Genomic DNA, 15,341 nt, shown 5'->3' with positions numbered 1-15,341 from the left:
CTGCCCTGACAGGGAACACAAAAGAGAATCCCTGACAGAGCGAGAGAAAAGCGCAGAGCAGAACTCAAATTCACGTAAAAAGACCAGACTTAATGGTCTGACTGAGACTGGAGGAACCCCTGAAGACACGGTCCCTGGATGCTCTGTTAACTCGGAACTAAAACCATTCCTGAAGCCCACTCTTCAGACAAAGACTGGACTATAAAACATAAAATAATACTCGTGAAGTGTGCTTCTTCTTAGTTCAAGCAGACACACGAGACCAAATGCTCGACTCCTGTCTGGAGGCAGGATGAGAAGGCAGGATGGACAGGAACTGGTCGTATGGACACAAGAAACCCGGGGTAGAACAGGGAAATATGCTGTCATAGGGATTGCAACTAATATCACATAACAATATATGTATAAATTTTTGCATGAGAAATTAACTTGAGCTGTAAACTTTCACCTAGAGCACAATAAAAAAATAAATAAATGTGGCTGGTTGCTGTTGTTAGTTGCTGTTGAGCTGATTCCAACTCATGGTGATCCCATGTGTGCAGAGTAGAACCGCTCCATAGGGCTTTCAAGGCCATGATCTTTATGGAAGCACATTGCCAGGCCTGTCTTCTTGAGGCATTTCTGGGTGGGTTTGAGCCATCAACTTTTTGGCTAATAGTTGAACGCTTAACCATTTGTGCTACCCAGGACTAGTTGCTATGAAAAACCAAACCTGTTGCTGTCGAATTGATTCCAACTCATAGCGACCTTACAGCACAGAGTAGAGCTGCCTCCTAGAGTTCCCAAGGAGCGCCTGGTGAATTCAAAATGCCAACCTTTTGGTTAGCAGTTATAGCTCTTAGCCACTACGCTGGAGTCAAAAAATATTTGGCAGTTTGTTAGAAGTACAGGAATGGAGTATGGGGAAGAGGAAAAAGTAAGTACACATTTGGGTATCATTTGTATAGAGAAGAAAGGTGAAGCTGTGAGAACAGATGATATTTCTGGGGTCGGAAAAGCAAGAACTGAATATTGAGAATGTCCTCACATTACTGGCAGTAACAGAGGAACAATGGTTAACACAAAAGACAGAGGTGCAGACAGGGTACTACGACAAAAAGAATAAAGGAGTTAGGAAATAAAAACGCCTATGCAAGTTCGAGTGGTTAGGAAGACATCACCAGAAAGGACGGCCTTGAGGTAGGGCAAGGAAAGGAGTTTATATATAAGTATATAAATTATTAGGCACAGAGAATAACTTATCTAACAAAACATCTGTGTTGAGGATAGAGGAAGCAAAGGTAAGATAGGAAAAGGGGGGTGTTACACTTCAAGTTGAAAAGTTTTTCACTTTATAAAGTTTGATAGAAGGCTGATAAAACAGTGAGTTCTCTTAGAATGTTGACACAAATAATTTTTAAAATTATAGTCAGAAAACTTTTCAGGAACACACCTACTGCAATAAAGTGAGGCATCCTTCACTTAAAAGTGAAATTCTACAGTAGATATATAGATAGCACTAGCTAGCTAAGTAATTCTACAATGTTTTATTTTCCCAGCTAGTCCAAACCACCCCAGAAACAGTCAAAACCATGCAGTAGGCTTCAGTTTTCCATCTGACTACTTAGAATGCCTTTATGAAAAATTTTCATGTTCATTATTGATATTTAATTCTGACATGGTAACAACTGTCAAATAGTTTTCATAATAAAATAATTACTAAGAATCCTTTAAAAACTTTTTGTTTTATAATTTATTCATATGATATAAGACATAAGAGAAGAGAAAAAAAACAAACTGGCTAGAACAAAGATCTTGATCACTTCCTAGGTCAATGACAACACCTACCTCCAAAAGAAGAGGCCCCAAAGATTCCTTTTCAATCACTCCTTGACTACTTGATGAAATGTCTGATTTCTGTACATCATCATCAGTTGTTGATTTCTCTGTAATAAAGAAATTTAAAAAATTCACACATCCAAAAAGGGTTCATTTCCAAAAAGGCAAGTTAATGGAGATCTAGATTCACCTAACTTCAGATTCGAGTAATATTTATTTAGCATCCAGGCACTTTCATATTTAATTTTAATTATGCTCTTTTTATGGATAACGAAACTGAGAGTCACAAAGGTTAGGTAATGTGCCCCAAATCATATAACTAGAAAGTGGCAGCACGAAAAATCTGAATCTTGACCTACCAAGTGCAGTGTTCAAACAAGGAAAAAATGCTACAGATATATAGCCTTTTAAAAAAGTCTACACCAAAAGCTTTTCAGAAATGGATAAATTGTAAAAAGAATGATTACTTCCTCCATTTTTCTTTTTCCCTTTCCTGATTTGGTCAACTGCTACTGAAGTGAGAATACAGATAGGATTTTTCCTTTGGAGAGTTAGCATGAATTAGCTAACTTTTCATACTCATGTCATGATGCTCTGATTGATAACTGAAGAATGATTTGGAGTTCTTTTGTGCGGTGATATTAAAAAATCTCTTCCCTCACCTTAAAGCAGCATCATACTTAAATAGTAAAAGTTTCCAATCTGTCAGGCTAGTTAACTTATTCCCGTCAAGTCAATTCTGACTCACAGCTAGGTGGTTCACCAAAAACCAAATGTGAGTATTATTGAATATAGACATTTATGTGTTCATTTAAAAATATGAAATACTTCAAATATTCCAAAACATACAGAAGAAGATACAGTATACATTTACACAGCCATCACTGACTCTGCACAGACATTAACATTTTGTTTCAGGTCTTTCCTTTTTAAATAAATAAAATGTTATAAATACAGCAAAAGCCCTGCCACCCTTTCTCCTCTTTCCCCTTTCAGAAATAACCATTATTCTGAGGTTGGCATCTATCATTTCTGAGCATGTTTTTATTCTTACCACATATATTATTCTGTTTTAAAGTTTACATAAATACATACAGATTTTTTCAACTTATTTTTTCCACTCAATATTGTGTTTGAGATTTAATCATATTGATTACATACAGATTTGATTCATTCGTTTTAACTGCTGTTAGAGCATTAAATTATATGGCTAACTCACCACTGATTTATTTATTCCCCTACCGATAGAACTTTTGACACTATACTCAGCGTTATAATAAACAGTTTTCAGTATCTTCTCTTTTGTACATGTGTGATGGTTTTTTTAGGGTAACACCAGAAGTGAAACTGCTGGACACAGGGTCTGTGTATCTTCGACCTTACTAAGTACTAACAAATTGCTCTCCAGAGGGGTTGTACCACTGGTAATGTAAAAAGGTTTTGTTTTTCTGCATCCTCATTAACACTTAAAGTGGTATTATTGAATATAGACATTTATTTCTTCATTTTAAAATATGAAGATGTCTTTTACACTCATTCTTCATTTGGATGAACACAGAATTCTAGATTTAAAATTCTAGTTTTCAACGTTACCGAGAAATCTGGACTCTTTCTGAAAGCAGTCTAATGTGTGTGACCCTTTGTTTCCACTCTCCTGTTTTTTTCCTCCAGTGTTTTGAAATGTCACTAAATTGTACACTGGTATGTTTTTCTTTATTTTTTATTCACTGTGTTGGGTACTACATGAGTGCTTTCGATCTGGAAACTCATATCTCCGTAGTTCTGAGAATTAAAAAAATTTTTTTCCTCTTATAATTTCCTCCCTTGTATTTGATCTGTTCTTTTTATCTGGGATTAATCCTATGTGACACTTCCTGACCTAGTCCTATAAATTTATCTTTTATCTTGCTTTCCATTGCTTATTTTATTTTACTTTCTATGTGATTTCTTTAAATTATCTTTCAACCCTTCATTTATTCAACACATATTCATTGAAATCCTACTATGTAACTAGGAATGATTTCAGGCACTGGCGATACGAGGAACAGTCAAAAATCCTTGCCCTTATGGAGCTCTCGTAGGGGTAGGGAGACAATAAGCAAATAAAATATATACGTCAGATGTAAGAAGTGCTGTGGGAAAATAAATCAAGGAAAGTGTAGAGGGATGTGTGTTTTCTTTTTTTTTGCTGAAGTTTTATATGGTCAGGGAAAATCTCACTGAAAAGAGAGATTTGAACAAAAACATGAACAGCGTGAGGGAATGAGCCATGTGGATAACTAGGGAAGAGCATTCTAGAAAGAGGGAATAGCGAGTGCAAATACCTGTGGCACAATGTGCCTGGAATGGATGGAGGAGAAGATGTGAGAAGGCAAAGAGCAGAAAGCAAGGTAAGAGGTACAGTTTTCCAGCTATCCTGTTTTTAATTTCCAAAAGTTTTTTCTTGTTTTGAATGTTTCATCTTATAGCATTTTATTCTTGTTCATGGATAAAATATCTTCCCTTCTGTGCCTGAGGGAGTGTTGGGTTGTTTTAAGTTTTCTTCTGCTCCCTGCATTGTCTCTGCTTCCTATGAGTTCCTTTTTTATGTGTGCTTGTTTTGTTCTCTTTCATATTACAGGCTTTCCTCAAATACCTGACTTTTTGTTCATATTACAGAGTGAGGTACTGAAAAGCTGACTGGCAGCTGTGTGAAGGGTAGGGCGAGGCAAGAAGCTGCTTTTTGCATTTGAGGATACCCAAATGTCAGCATTTTTATGTCTTTTCCCTTGGACTGCTCAACTTCCCCAGAGGAATCCTCCCATCTCCTGCTTAAAGAGGACAGCCAGGTGGGCTGCGAGGGTGTTTTGAGACTAACTAAGCAGGGAAGGTACACAGCCTTACTGGCTCTCCCCCTTGCAGGCTTACATTACTGGTTTCTCCCGATTGCTAAATCAGCTGTCACTAGACTACTCATTTTATAGGTTTTTAAAATCCTGCAGACATCTTTTATCTGTTGTCTCTTCTCACACGTTCTCTTTGTTCTTTGGGTTCTTGCCTCTATTATTTTTTAAAATTATATTTTAAAGGAGTTTCTGGGGAAAGTGAGATAAATAAAAATGTTTAATCTGTTAGGTTTAATTAAAAGTCTCCCAATTAACATTATTTTTCTAACGTTAAAACCTATGTGACCATGGCGTATCTTCTTTTAAAAAAATACTCCACTGGGTGGACTGTTAATTTGTTAATATCTTGTATATGTTCATATTTTATAAAGAATTTTTATTTCTAGGTTTCTAAATGAGATAAGCTTATATTTCTTCACTCTCATTTTGGCCTTTTCTGAATTGGTACCTTGGTTGACTAGCTTCATAAAATGAGTTTAGGTGCTATCCCTCTTTTTCTATTCTTGGGTAGAGTTTGTATAAGATTAGAATTATCTGTTTTTGAAGGTTTGTTAGAACTTACTTGTACAAGTTATCTGGTCTGATAATTGTTTTTTTTTGTTGGTAGCATTTAATTATGTTTTAAGATAATAGTAGCTAATGTAATGAATACTTACTACATACCAGCCAGGAACTGTGCTAAGCTCTTTTTCTTAAATGAATCTCTTTTTAACCAAAATTACACATTCACAAAGGTTAGAGAGTCGGATAATTTGACAAGGCTTATTTCTATCTTTTTATTCTATTGCTTTCTGCAGCATTCTGGTCATTTCCTCAGATTCCTAATTTGCTAATTCATTCACTAGTTTTACTTTTAATGACTTCATTTCTATTTCTATAAGTACTATTTCTTTTCTTTCTCCAGATCTATCTGCCTTTTTCATAGTCATTTTTATTTTATAACTTTAATCATTTTAAACATACGTATTTTAGTCTTTTTACATTGCTGCTTTTAATAATCTCAACTTCTGGGTCTAGTCTTCCTGTTTATTTGTGTTCTTACACATCGTAGATTATTTCTTCATATGTTACAGAAATTTTTAGTAGAAAATTGCCCTCAGAAGGGCATTTCCTGTGGGAATCCCATGTAGCCAGGTTGTAGGAGTATTCTCCCAAAGTGCTTTGCCTTTGTTTCTGGTAGGCAACCCACAGATTTCTTGGTGTGGGTTCCCAGAAAACATAGGTACTATAAATATAACCCTCAAAATTACATGAAGCACAGGCTCAGGGTTTTTTCAGAGGAGACGGTTTCCAGAATCCAGGCAGAGACAAGCTTCCTTACGCAGATGGGAGATTTTTCCCTTCATTGAGTTGCTGTCCTTCAATGCTATGCAGGGTCTCAGGTCCAACTCTACAACTTGTGTCTCCTGACTCAACACCCTAGGTTACTGGGTTCCATAACCTCTGAAAGCAATCAGTTTTCAAGTTAGTGCAGTAACCCATTTTACTGTAACAAGAAGGCTCTCAGATTCACTTTCTAAAATAAGTATTAGTTAAAAATTTTTTTTACTAAAATTATGGTGTTCAATACTTTCTTAATAAAACTAAAACCACGTATTGTAAGTGTCTTAATAACAAAGTATACGGCCATAGGTTTTTGTCTTTTTTTTTTACCTTGTTCCATTCTCTTCATCAGCTGTATCTGATCGACGGTCTTTTTCAAAATCTTGCATTTGTCTGGTTTTACACTCAAGCTGTCAATGTCACTGATGTTGGCAGAAAGTAACTCAGCTAGCTCTTCTAAATATTTATTTTCTTGCTCCCTGCGCCTCTTTTCAGTACTGTTACATAAACAAAATCCAGTTAGTGTACGTTCCTATCACAACATTTCCTTCTTTGATCAAGTACTTATTATTTAAACATTTATACAGATCTTTCCTTATACAGGTGGGAGATTTTAATCCAGATTAATTTTTATCCAGATTTAGAAAGCAATTTAAGTTCATGTCTAAAAAATAGATGCTGCAAAACACCAAAGTGCAGAAAACAACTATGACTAAAATAAAGTGATGGCTGCATAAAAGATGTATTTCCCCAGTGATGTACATACTTTAATATTTCAAATCACTGAAGAGTACTACATATTAAAAGGATAAAAAAAATCAAACCAGTTGCCATCCAGTTGATTCCGACTCATAATGACCCCACGTGCTGCAGAGCAGAATTGTGCTCTACAGGGTTTTCAAGGCTGTGACCAGGCCTTTCTTCTGAGTTGCCTCTAGGTGTGTTCAAACCACCAATCTTTCATTAGTAATCAAATGCTTAACCATTTATTCGTGCCACCCAGGGACTCCAGATATTAAAAGAACCCATTGTGGCCAAGTCGATTCATAGTGACCCTATAGGTTAGAGCAGAACTGCCTCATAGGGTTTCCAAGAAGCAGCTGAGCTCTTAACCACTGTGCCACCAACCCACTGCCGTTGAGTCAATTCCAACTCATAGTGACCCTACAGGACAGAGTAGAACTGCCCTATAGAGTTTCCAAGGAGGGCCTGGTGGATTCGAACTGCTACCCTTTTGGTTAGCAGCTGTAGCTCTTAACCACTACGCTACCACCAGGCAGTAAGTATACTAGCTGTATTACAAATTATTTTACATTCTAAATAATTATTCCTTAAAATAGAAGATAGGAATTTTTAAACAACTTTGTTTTAAATTAAGCAGGACTTAGGAGTTCAAATAAGTTATAATTAGAAATCTGATAAACTCTTGATTTCTATAATGATTATAATATTAGTCCTCATCAAAAAAAAGTATCCATTCATAAAGTAAAATAAAAAAGAAATCAATAATTTGAGACAACAGTACATTAAACGATATCTTTTGTTTACAACTCTGTTCTAAAAAAACCATCTATGTAAAAATTCTCATAAGCGTAATAAATAAAATCAAACTTCAAGTAAAATATTGAGAGGAATCAACAATAATGCAAACAGCAGCACTTTTTTTTAAAGCATTCAGATATGTCCAATGGATATTGTTGATTTTTGTTTTCCAGTCTTTATCCCTAGTTTATTTAGCCAAGTCACCAGGCAACTTGCTTTATGTAACATACACAATGAAGTATTAATTTGAAATGAATTTTCCTATTATCAGATCAACATAATAAGAAAAATTGGTCACAAGCAGCTCTCTGTTGTTATAAGCAGTAATCAAAATCATTTGGCTGCCTATAAAATTAGAAAAAAAGTCAGAAGAAAAGATAAGTTGCTAAAATGCTCATAATTGTCAACAATTAAAATATCATTTAGTTTTAATTTTAAAAAGACTACAGAATCTATAGAACCTACCCAACATCAAAGTAAGTTGAAAAGAACCAAATCAATCAATCAAATGTATTTACCTACATAAAACAAAATACTACTAAATAGTACACATTGCAAAACAAAACCAAATTTTAGTGGCAATCACATGTTCTATCTTTTAAATCATTCATTATTGAGGAATTATTCCCATTTTACTTAGAAAAACTACATCTTACAACTTTCACAGCGAGTACATGCAGCAAGATAAATTTGACAAATTTCATAGCAGGATTTTTTGGGGAGAAATTTAAAAACTAATTCTAAAATCTGAATGGGAGAATAAATGGCCAAGAAGAAGGAAAACAATTTTGAAAAATAACAAAGAGGGACTTGCCCTATCAGATATCAAGGCTTTTATCATAAGAAAGCTCCGAGTCAGATCCATATATACATGGAACTTGGTCCATGATAAAGCTTGGAGTCAGGTCTATATATATATATATATATATATGAACTTGGTCTATTATAAAGGTAACAGTATAAAAGCAGGGAATAACGATAGCATTCTGACCACTACTTTATATATGTAGGAAAAAAAAAAATTAGATACCTACATTATACCATATACAAAAATAATTTCCAGATTAACTAAAACCCTAAATGTATATTAGAAAAAAATATAAAAATTACACTTAAGACCTTGGAGTAAACGGAAAAATTCTTAATCAAAATCCTAAAAGCTGACGGATAAAAAGCTTAAGGTTCTGTATGTCAAAAGACATCCTAAAGAGATTAAAATGGAAAGGCTGGAGAAGATACTCACATCGAATAAGAAAAAAACAGGCTAGCAACTTGAAAATTAAAATTAACTTTTACAAATGAAGAAGAAAAAGACAACCCAGTAGGAACATGGGCAGGAAATTCACAGAAGACGAAAACATAACGGCCAATAAAAATATGAAATGATGATCAACATATCCAATAATCAGGAAAATGTATTTAAATGTATAATCACACACCCATCAGATTGGCAAGCAGTTCAAGTGCGAATAGAATAGAGTCAGTAAGCATGTGGGGAAATGGGAACTCTTAGGTGCTGTCATTGGAGAGCAATGTGGTGATTACCTAATTAACATAAAAATGTATACAGAGCCTATAGAAACGCCTACACATATGTAGTACGAGATGTGTATGAGGATGTTGGCTGCAGTGTGGGCTGTAATAGTGAAACCTTAGAATAATCTGTACGTGTATTAATAGGGAGATATATTTTTCAAATGCGGTATATTCATGTAATAGAATACTAATCAAAGGTTAAAAGGAATGAAAAAGGCTATGTATATTCATATCTCAAAATTCATGTTGAAAAAATATATTGTAGATTAATATAAACTGAACTGAACCCACTGTCATCTAGCGGATTTCAACTCATAGTGACCCTATAGGACCTCTGAGCAGAACTGCCCACAGGGTTTTCAAGGCAGAAGCCGACTGTCCCATCTTTCTCACACACAGAGGCTGGTCGGTTCAAACTGCCGACTTTTCAGTTAGCAGCCAAGCACTTTAACCACTGTGCCACCAGGGCTTCCTGTGGACTAATATATACTATATACCATTTATAGGTGCCCTGGTTAAAGTGGTTAAGGCACTCAGTTGCTAATCAAAAGTTGGTGGTTTGAATCCACTAGCTGCTCTGGGGGAGAAAGACATGACAGTCTGCTTCCATAAATCGCTGAGAGTCGGAATCAACTTGATGGCAGTGCGTATGGTTTTTTATACCATTTAGGTAAATTTAGTAAGCACTCTAAATAGTGCTTACTAAATTTAGTATCATCTATTATAGTTCTTTAAGCTGATAGAAAGAATAACTTTTCTTTCTCTAGCCTAAAGTCCTGACACTCTCCTATTAAAATCCTTTCTTCTTCCCTCTAAGAGAAAGAAACATGTAATACAATGATAGAAGAGTCTTCTGCCACTTTACTCTCTTGATCAGTGATTCTCAACTGGGGGCGATTTTGCTCTCCCTTGCCCCCAGGAGACATTTGGCAATGTCTAGAGACATTTCTGGTTATCAACTGAGATGCTATTAGATCTAGCATGTAGGAGGCCAGGGATACTGCTAAACACCGTACAATATACAGGACAGCCCCCTACAATAACGAATTATCCAGCCCAAAATGTCAATCTTGCAGAGAATGAAAAGCCTTGCTTGCTCTAGATCCTTGGAGTGAAAGGAATAAAATCCCCTCTCTTCTCTCAGAGGGAAAGCTGCCCTTTTGATATGATTGAGTTTCCTTCTGTATCTGGCTTTTGTTAGCCTACTTAGGCAATGGGTTTCTTAGCTGGTTTAAGGTGGTCATATTCCTTACAACATAACCAAATATTTAGTCCCTCAAATAACCAATTTTAAAATTTTTAAAAATCCTAATATTACTCGATGGCACTGGGTGGGTTTTAATATTAAAACACAGTATTTCTAAGTTCCACTAACACCATCATGTTCCGAGGTAGCAGTTAAAGATGTACAATAGATTTATTGATTCATTCATTTAACATTTACTGCATCCTTACTATACATAATCCAGACATTTTGCTAAGAACTAGGGATACAATGGTGAGCAAGAAAAAACAAGTCCCCTTGCCTAACGCAGTTTTGAGTCTAGCGGAGAAGCCAGGCATTCATGAAATAATCACACCAACTAGTGAAAGTTTGTAATTATGGAACAGAGTTATAAAAATATGTGTGAGACAGACATATGAATGAGGAAAACTTGACTTAATATTTATGAAGGAAGGGAATGCTCCCTTGAGGAAGTGACAAAGAAGCTGGCATCCGAGGATGCACAGGCGTTGGCTACTGGAAATCAAAAGGGAGCCGACTGAACTGAAAGAGCAATGGCCTTGGAGAAGGATTAGAGCATGCTGAGGCTGAGAGACTTAAAAGCCAGTAAATCTGGAGTAGATGAAACAGAAGCTCTAAAGCAGCAATGAAAATGATGGGGCAGCTCTGCCAGAAAGAGACTAAGAAAGACGTATTCTTACCTTGATGCCAGTGTGTCACATGGCGATCCTTTCCTCTTATGTGAGTCTGGGTTAGCAGGGTCGGATGAACTGTCCCCAAGGCCACTCATGTTGAAAAACTTCACACCTAAAAAGGAAGGACAACAATAAGAAATGTACCCTAATGCTCCCACTATACTGGAGAAATTCTAAACATTATGGTCTCTTAATGAATAGATAATTATAACCATCATAAAAGCATCAGAATCTATACAAAAGCACAAGAGTTATCTGCTATTTAGTGTTTCTACATCTGTAAAATAACAAAATTAATAATCTTTTATGAAATCATTGAGATTGATTAGGATGAAAATGACTCCGTAGGGCAGAGTAGAACTGCCCTATAGAGTTTGCAAGGAGCAGCTTAGTGGATTCGAACTGTGTACCTCTTGGCCAGCAGCCAAGTTCTTAATGACTGTGCCACCAGGGCTCCAAAACATTGTTAGGGTAATTAAACAGACACTAAACCTTTTTTTTCAAAAAGTAAAAGACTGCTTTCATGTTTAACCGTAAAAAAAAAAAATGTATAACTGAGAGAGAAATTTTTTTTGTCTGTTTATTGTTTAGACCCTACTTTGCAAAAGTATTTAATGGCTTTTGTTTACTCATAAGGTTTGGGATTTTTACACTGATAGGAAAATAAACTATATTTATATGATCAAATTTAAGTAATAAGCTAGATTTGAATTTTGAATTGCACTTTCTTAGCACTTTGAATTCTATACGAGTAACCTTCTGTTTATGTAGTCAGATGACAAAGATCAAATGTTTAGTCTATGTTAGGACCTTGGTATAGATGCCAGACAACACGAAGTCGTTCCCTCTGGCACGTCAGCCAGGCTCTCCCTCACAGGGCTGTGATAGTTGGTGACTGCACTGATCTGTCCCTCATCGATCACTACTCTCTGAAGAATCCCCAGTGAAACTCAGGAATCCGATCCCTAGCCTTACATTCATCATTATGTTTTGGATTTTATTAGTGCTAAACAAAAGATCTCTTCATTCTCTTTGACTCCCTCTAAACTTGTGAAAGGAGAAAAAATTCTTGTCAAACGGAAAAATTTTTTAACTTTTCCTTACATTCTAAATTATTAAGTGACTATGGAACTGCAAAAGACCTCCTTAATGTGTTGTTAAAAAGTAAAGGTGTCACTTTAAGGGCTAAGGCACGCCTGACCCAAGCCATGCTATTTTCAATAGCCTCATATGCATGTGAAAGCAGGACGATGAATAAGGAACACAATAGAAGAAAAGGCATTGGAAGGATACTGAAAATGTCCTGGACTGCCAAAAAAACGAACAAATCTATCTTGGAAGTACAGCCAGAATATTCCTTAGAAGCAAGGATGGAGAAACTTCATCTCACATACTTTGGACGTGCTATCAGAAGGGACCAATCCTTGGAGAAGGACATCACGCTTGGTAAAGTAGTGTAATAGAGGGTCAGCAAAAAAGAGGAAGACCCTCAACGAAACGGACTGACACTGACTGCAACAATGGGCTCAAGCATAACAGGGATTGTGGGGGCAGGACCCGGTAGTATTTCCCTCTGTCGTACACAGGGTCGCTGTGAATTGGAACTGACTTGACAGCACCTAACAACAACAGTGCCACAATGTTAGCAGTCATATTGGCAAAGTTTATTATTAAAAATGCTGAGATCTACGAGAATCTCTCACACGGTTTTAATGAATACTTCTGGTTAAATCCTTTTCCTCGATTTCTAAAACTTTTATATCTAGCTCTTTTTTCAAAACCCAAACACTGTCTAAATCAAATCTATTTTTTCTTGTGCAAATAATCTATAAAGTTTTAATTACAAACTTATTTCATGCAACAAAAGGTACATTTCCAATTTCTTCATATTAATAGTGCGGTTTATAAAAATCTCCAACTCCTAGGACTACAATCTTGCAATTTTTTAAAAATTCTTTTTCTCTCTTCACCCCTCAGTTCTAATTGGCATCCATGTCCTGCCAATTCCCCCTTAAGAACAAATCTTAGATTGTGTCCTTTTTCATTTCTACATATAATTATGATCCTAGTTTGGAACAAAATACCCCACTCTAGATTAATGCAAAATCCATTCATCTTGTTTCTCAATACCACTCTCACTTCTAATCCGTCCTATAAACAGCAGCAAAGGCATTCCTGTTCAAATGTCACTTTCAAGATATCACTTCTCTGATAAGGAATCAAATGGATCTCCCTACTGAAGTGGAGTTTAGTATAATGGCTAAAAGCATGGGCTTTGGGGCAGAAAGATCTTGTTCAAGTCCTGGCTTCACCATTACCTGTGTGACCTTGGGCAAAGTAAATAAACTTATTTCCTCATCTGTACCATAGCGATAAGAACTGTGCCTATCTTCAGAGCTGTGAAGGCTGAATGAAATAATGCATATAAAGAGAACAGCTTAGCTACCGCTTGTAGAATACTGGCTATTGTTATTACCTCCCTTTCAGACTAAGAGCTCCTTGAGCAGTAGCGTTCGCCCAATGGATCACTCATCGGATATTTCCTCATCAATAAACACATTTCATCCCTTCATTCATTAGTGCTCACTACATGCTGGCTATTATTATTATTATTATTATTTTATTGGCCTGCTTGAGCAGCATTTGAAACTATTTCCTTCTGGAAACATCATCACATACTGGCTTCTGTGACCCCATAATTCTTTCATTTGCTTAACAAGCATCTATCATGTATCAGACACTGTATTAGGACCTAGGCACATACTGGCGAGCAAAGCAGAAGTTCCTGCTCTCATGGGGTGGGAAAACAAGACATCAAAAAATAAAATACATAATTTTATACTGTGGTTAAGAGTTATAAAAGGAAAAATAGGGTTCAAAAAGGAAAACAACATAGGAGACCTAATTTTGATCGGGAATCAATTGGGGCACCTCTAAAGAAGTGGTGTTTAAGCCATGATCTGAGAGACTCATATTAGTGTGGTTTTCTTCTTACCTTATTCTCAGTTCTTTTTTGCCCATTTCTTGAGGGTTAGGTTTCCTCATGATCCAATTGCCCTAGGCCTCTTCTCCCTAATACTATATATTTTTCTGGGGTGGTATCAGTCACTCACGTGATTTCGAAAAACATGTCTATACAGGTTACTCCCTAATCTTCAGCTGTAGCTCACATCTCCTGAACTTCAGGTCCATAATCCAACTCTTCACCAGACATCTCCATCTGGATGTCATAAAGGTACTTCAAACTCAGCTTTCCAAACTGAATTCCACATCTCTTCCTCAAGTATTTAGGAGGTCCCGAGGTGGCACAAATGGTTTATGCTCTACTACTAACCTAAAGGTTGGCAGTTTGAACCCTCATCCAGCAGCAGTGCGGAAGAAAGGCCTGGTGGCCTGCGTCTATAAAGATTACAGCCAAGAAAACCTGAAGAACAGTTCTACTCTATAACGTATGAAGTTGCCATGTGTCAGAATTGATTTGGCAACAACAGATTTGAGTTTTCGGTTTCCTCAAGTATTTTGGTGTACTGGAGCCGTTCTTGCCTCTTCGCTCATACCATACATGCAAGTAAACATCAAGATTTGTCAATTTTTATTTCCTGAATATTTCCAAAATCCATGCTTTCTTCATATTCTTCCTTATCACGACCCCAGTTCAGGCTCTCATCATCTCTTGCTGGACTACTAAAATATCTTCCCAAATGGTCTCCCTGCTTCCCATCTTGTTCTCCTTGAATCCATCCTCTGCAGAGCTACCAGAGTATGCGGCCAAAACGTATGCCTGATCATACCAGTTCTTGCTTAGAACCCTTCACTAAGTCCTCACTGCTCACAGGACATCCAACCTCCTTAACATAATGTACACAGTCTACATCAGATCTCACCGACTGAGTCTATCACAGGATCTGGTGCATGGGTGACTGAACACCTGTCTAGTCAATAGCAGATTACATATGTTAATTTCTGTTTTGACCTCAAGAAAATACTTTAGAGATAAAATCCTTGGTAATGTCCCATGTTGCTAGCAAAGGTAAGCATTAGGCAGAAAACTTTAAATTGAACTGAATGTGGGGAGCAGACAAACAAGGTAGCAATAAATATTTATTAAGTGCCTACTATCTATTTAGCCTCTGTTCTAGACACTGGGGATACAGCTGTGAATAAAATTTACAAAAACTGTTGTCTTCATGAAGTGTCATATATTGTGAGACAGACAGAAAATAAAATTAAAAAGTAAATGATACGGTATATTAGAAAGTGTTAAGTGCTAGAAGAAAAATAAGCCAAAATTAGAGGCATAAAGTGTATGGAAGGGAA

At 36.3% G+C, this 15,341-nt stretch overlaps 1 protein-coding gene across 8 annotated transcripts in view; it reads right to left on the bottom strand.

Annotated features, from left to right (window-relative positions):
• NCOA1 (nuclear receptor coactivator 1) overlaps nucleotides 1-15,341 on the bottom strand; it is a 277,613-nt gene that overhangs the window by 83,268 nt on the left and 179,004 nt on the right. For all 8 annotated transcript variants that reach the window (XM_049902741.1, XM_049902739.1, XM_049902743.1 and 5 more), the window contains exons 4-6: nucleotides 11,031-11,136; nucleotides 6,357-6,523; nucleotides 1,828-1,925 (exon numbers count right to left, since the gene is read on the bottom strand). In XM_049902741.1, coding sequence (XP_049758698.1) covers nucleotides 1,828-1,925; nucleotides 6,357-6,523; nucleotides 11,031-11,119 — 354 coding nt within the window. In that variant the 5' untranslated portion in view covers nucleotides 11,120-11,136. The remainder of the gene's footprint in view (nucleotides 1-1,827; nucleotides 1,926-6,356; nucleotides 6,524-11,030; nucleotides 11,137-15,341) is intronic.

The sequence above is a fragment of the Elephas maximus genome, chromosome 12, assembly GCF_024166365.1.
Source record: "Elephas maximus indicus isolate mEleMax1 chromosome 12, mEleMax1 primary haplotype, whole genome shotgun sequence".
Lineage (NCBI taxonomy): Eukaryota > Metazoa > Chordata > Mammalia > Proboscidea > Elephantidae > Elephas > Elephas maximus.
This window is presented reverse-complemented; position numbering and strand designations above follow the sequence as displayed.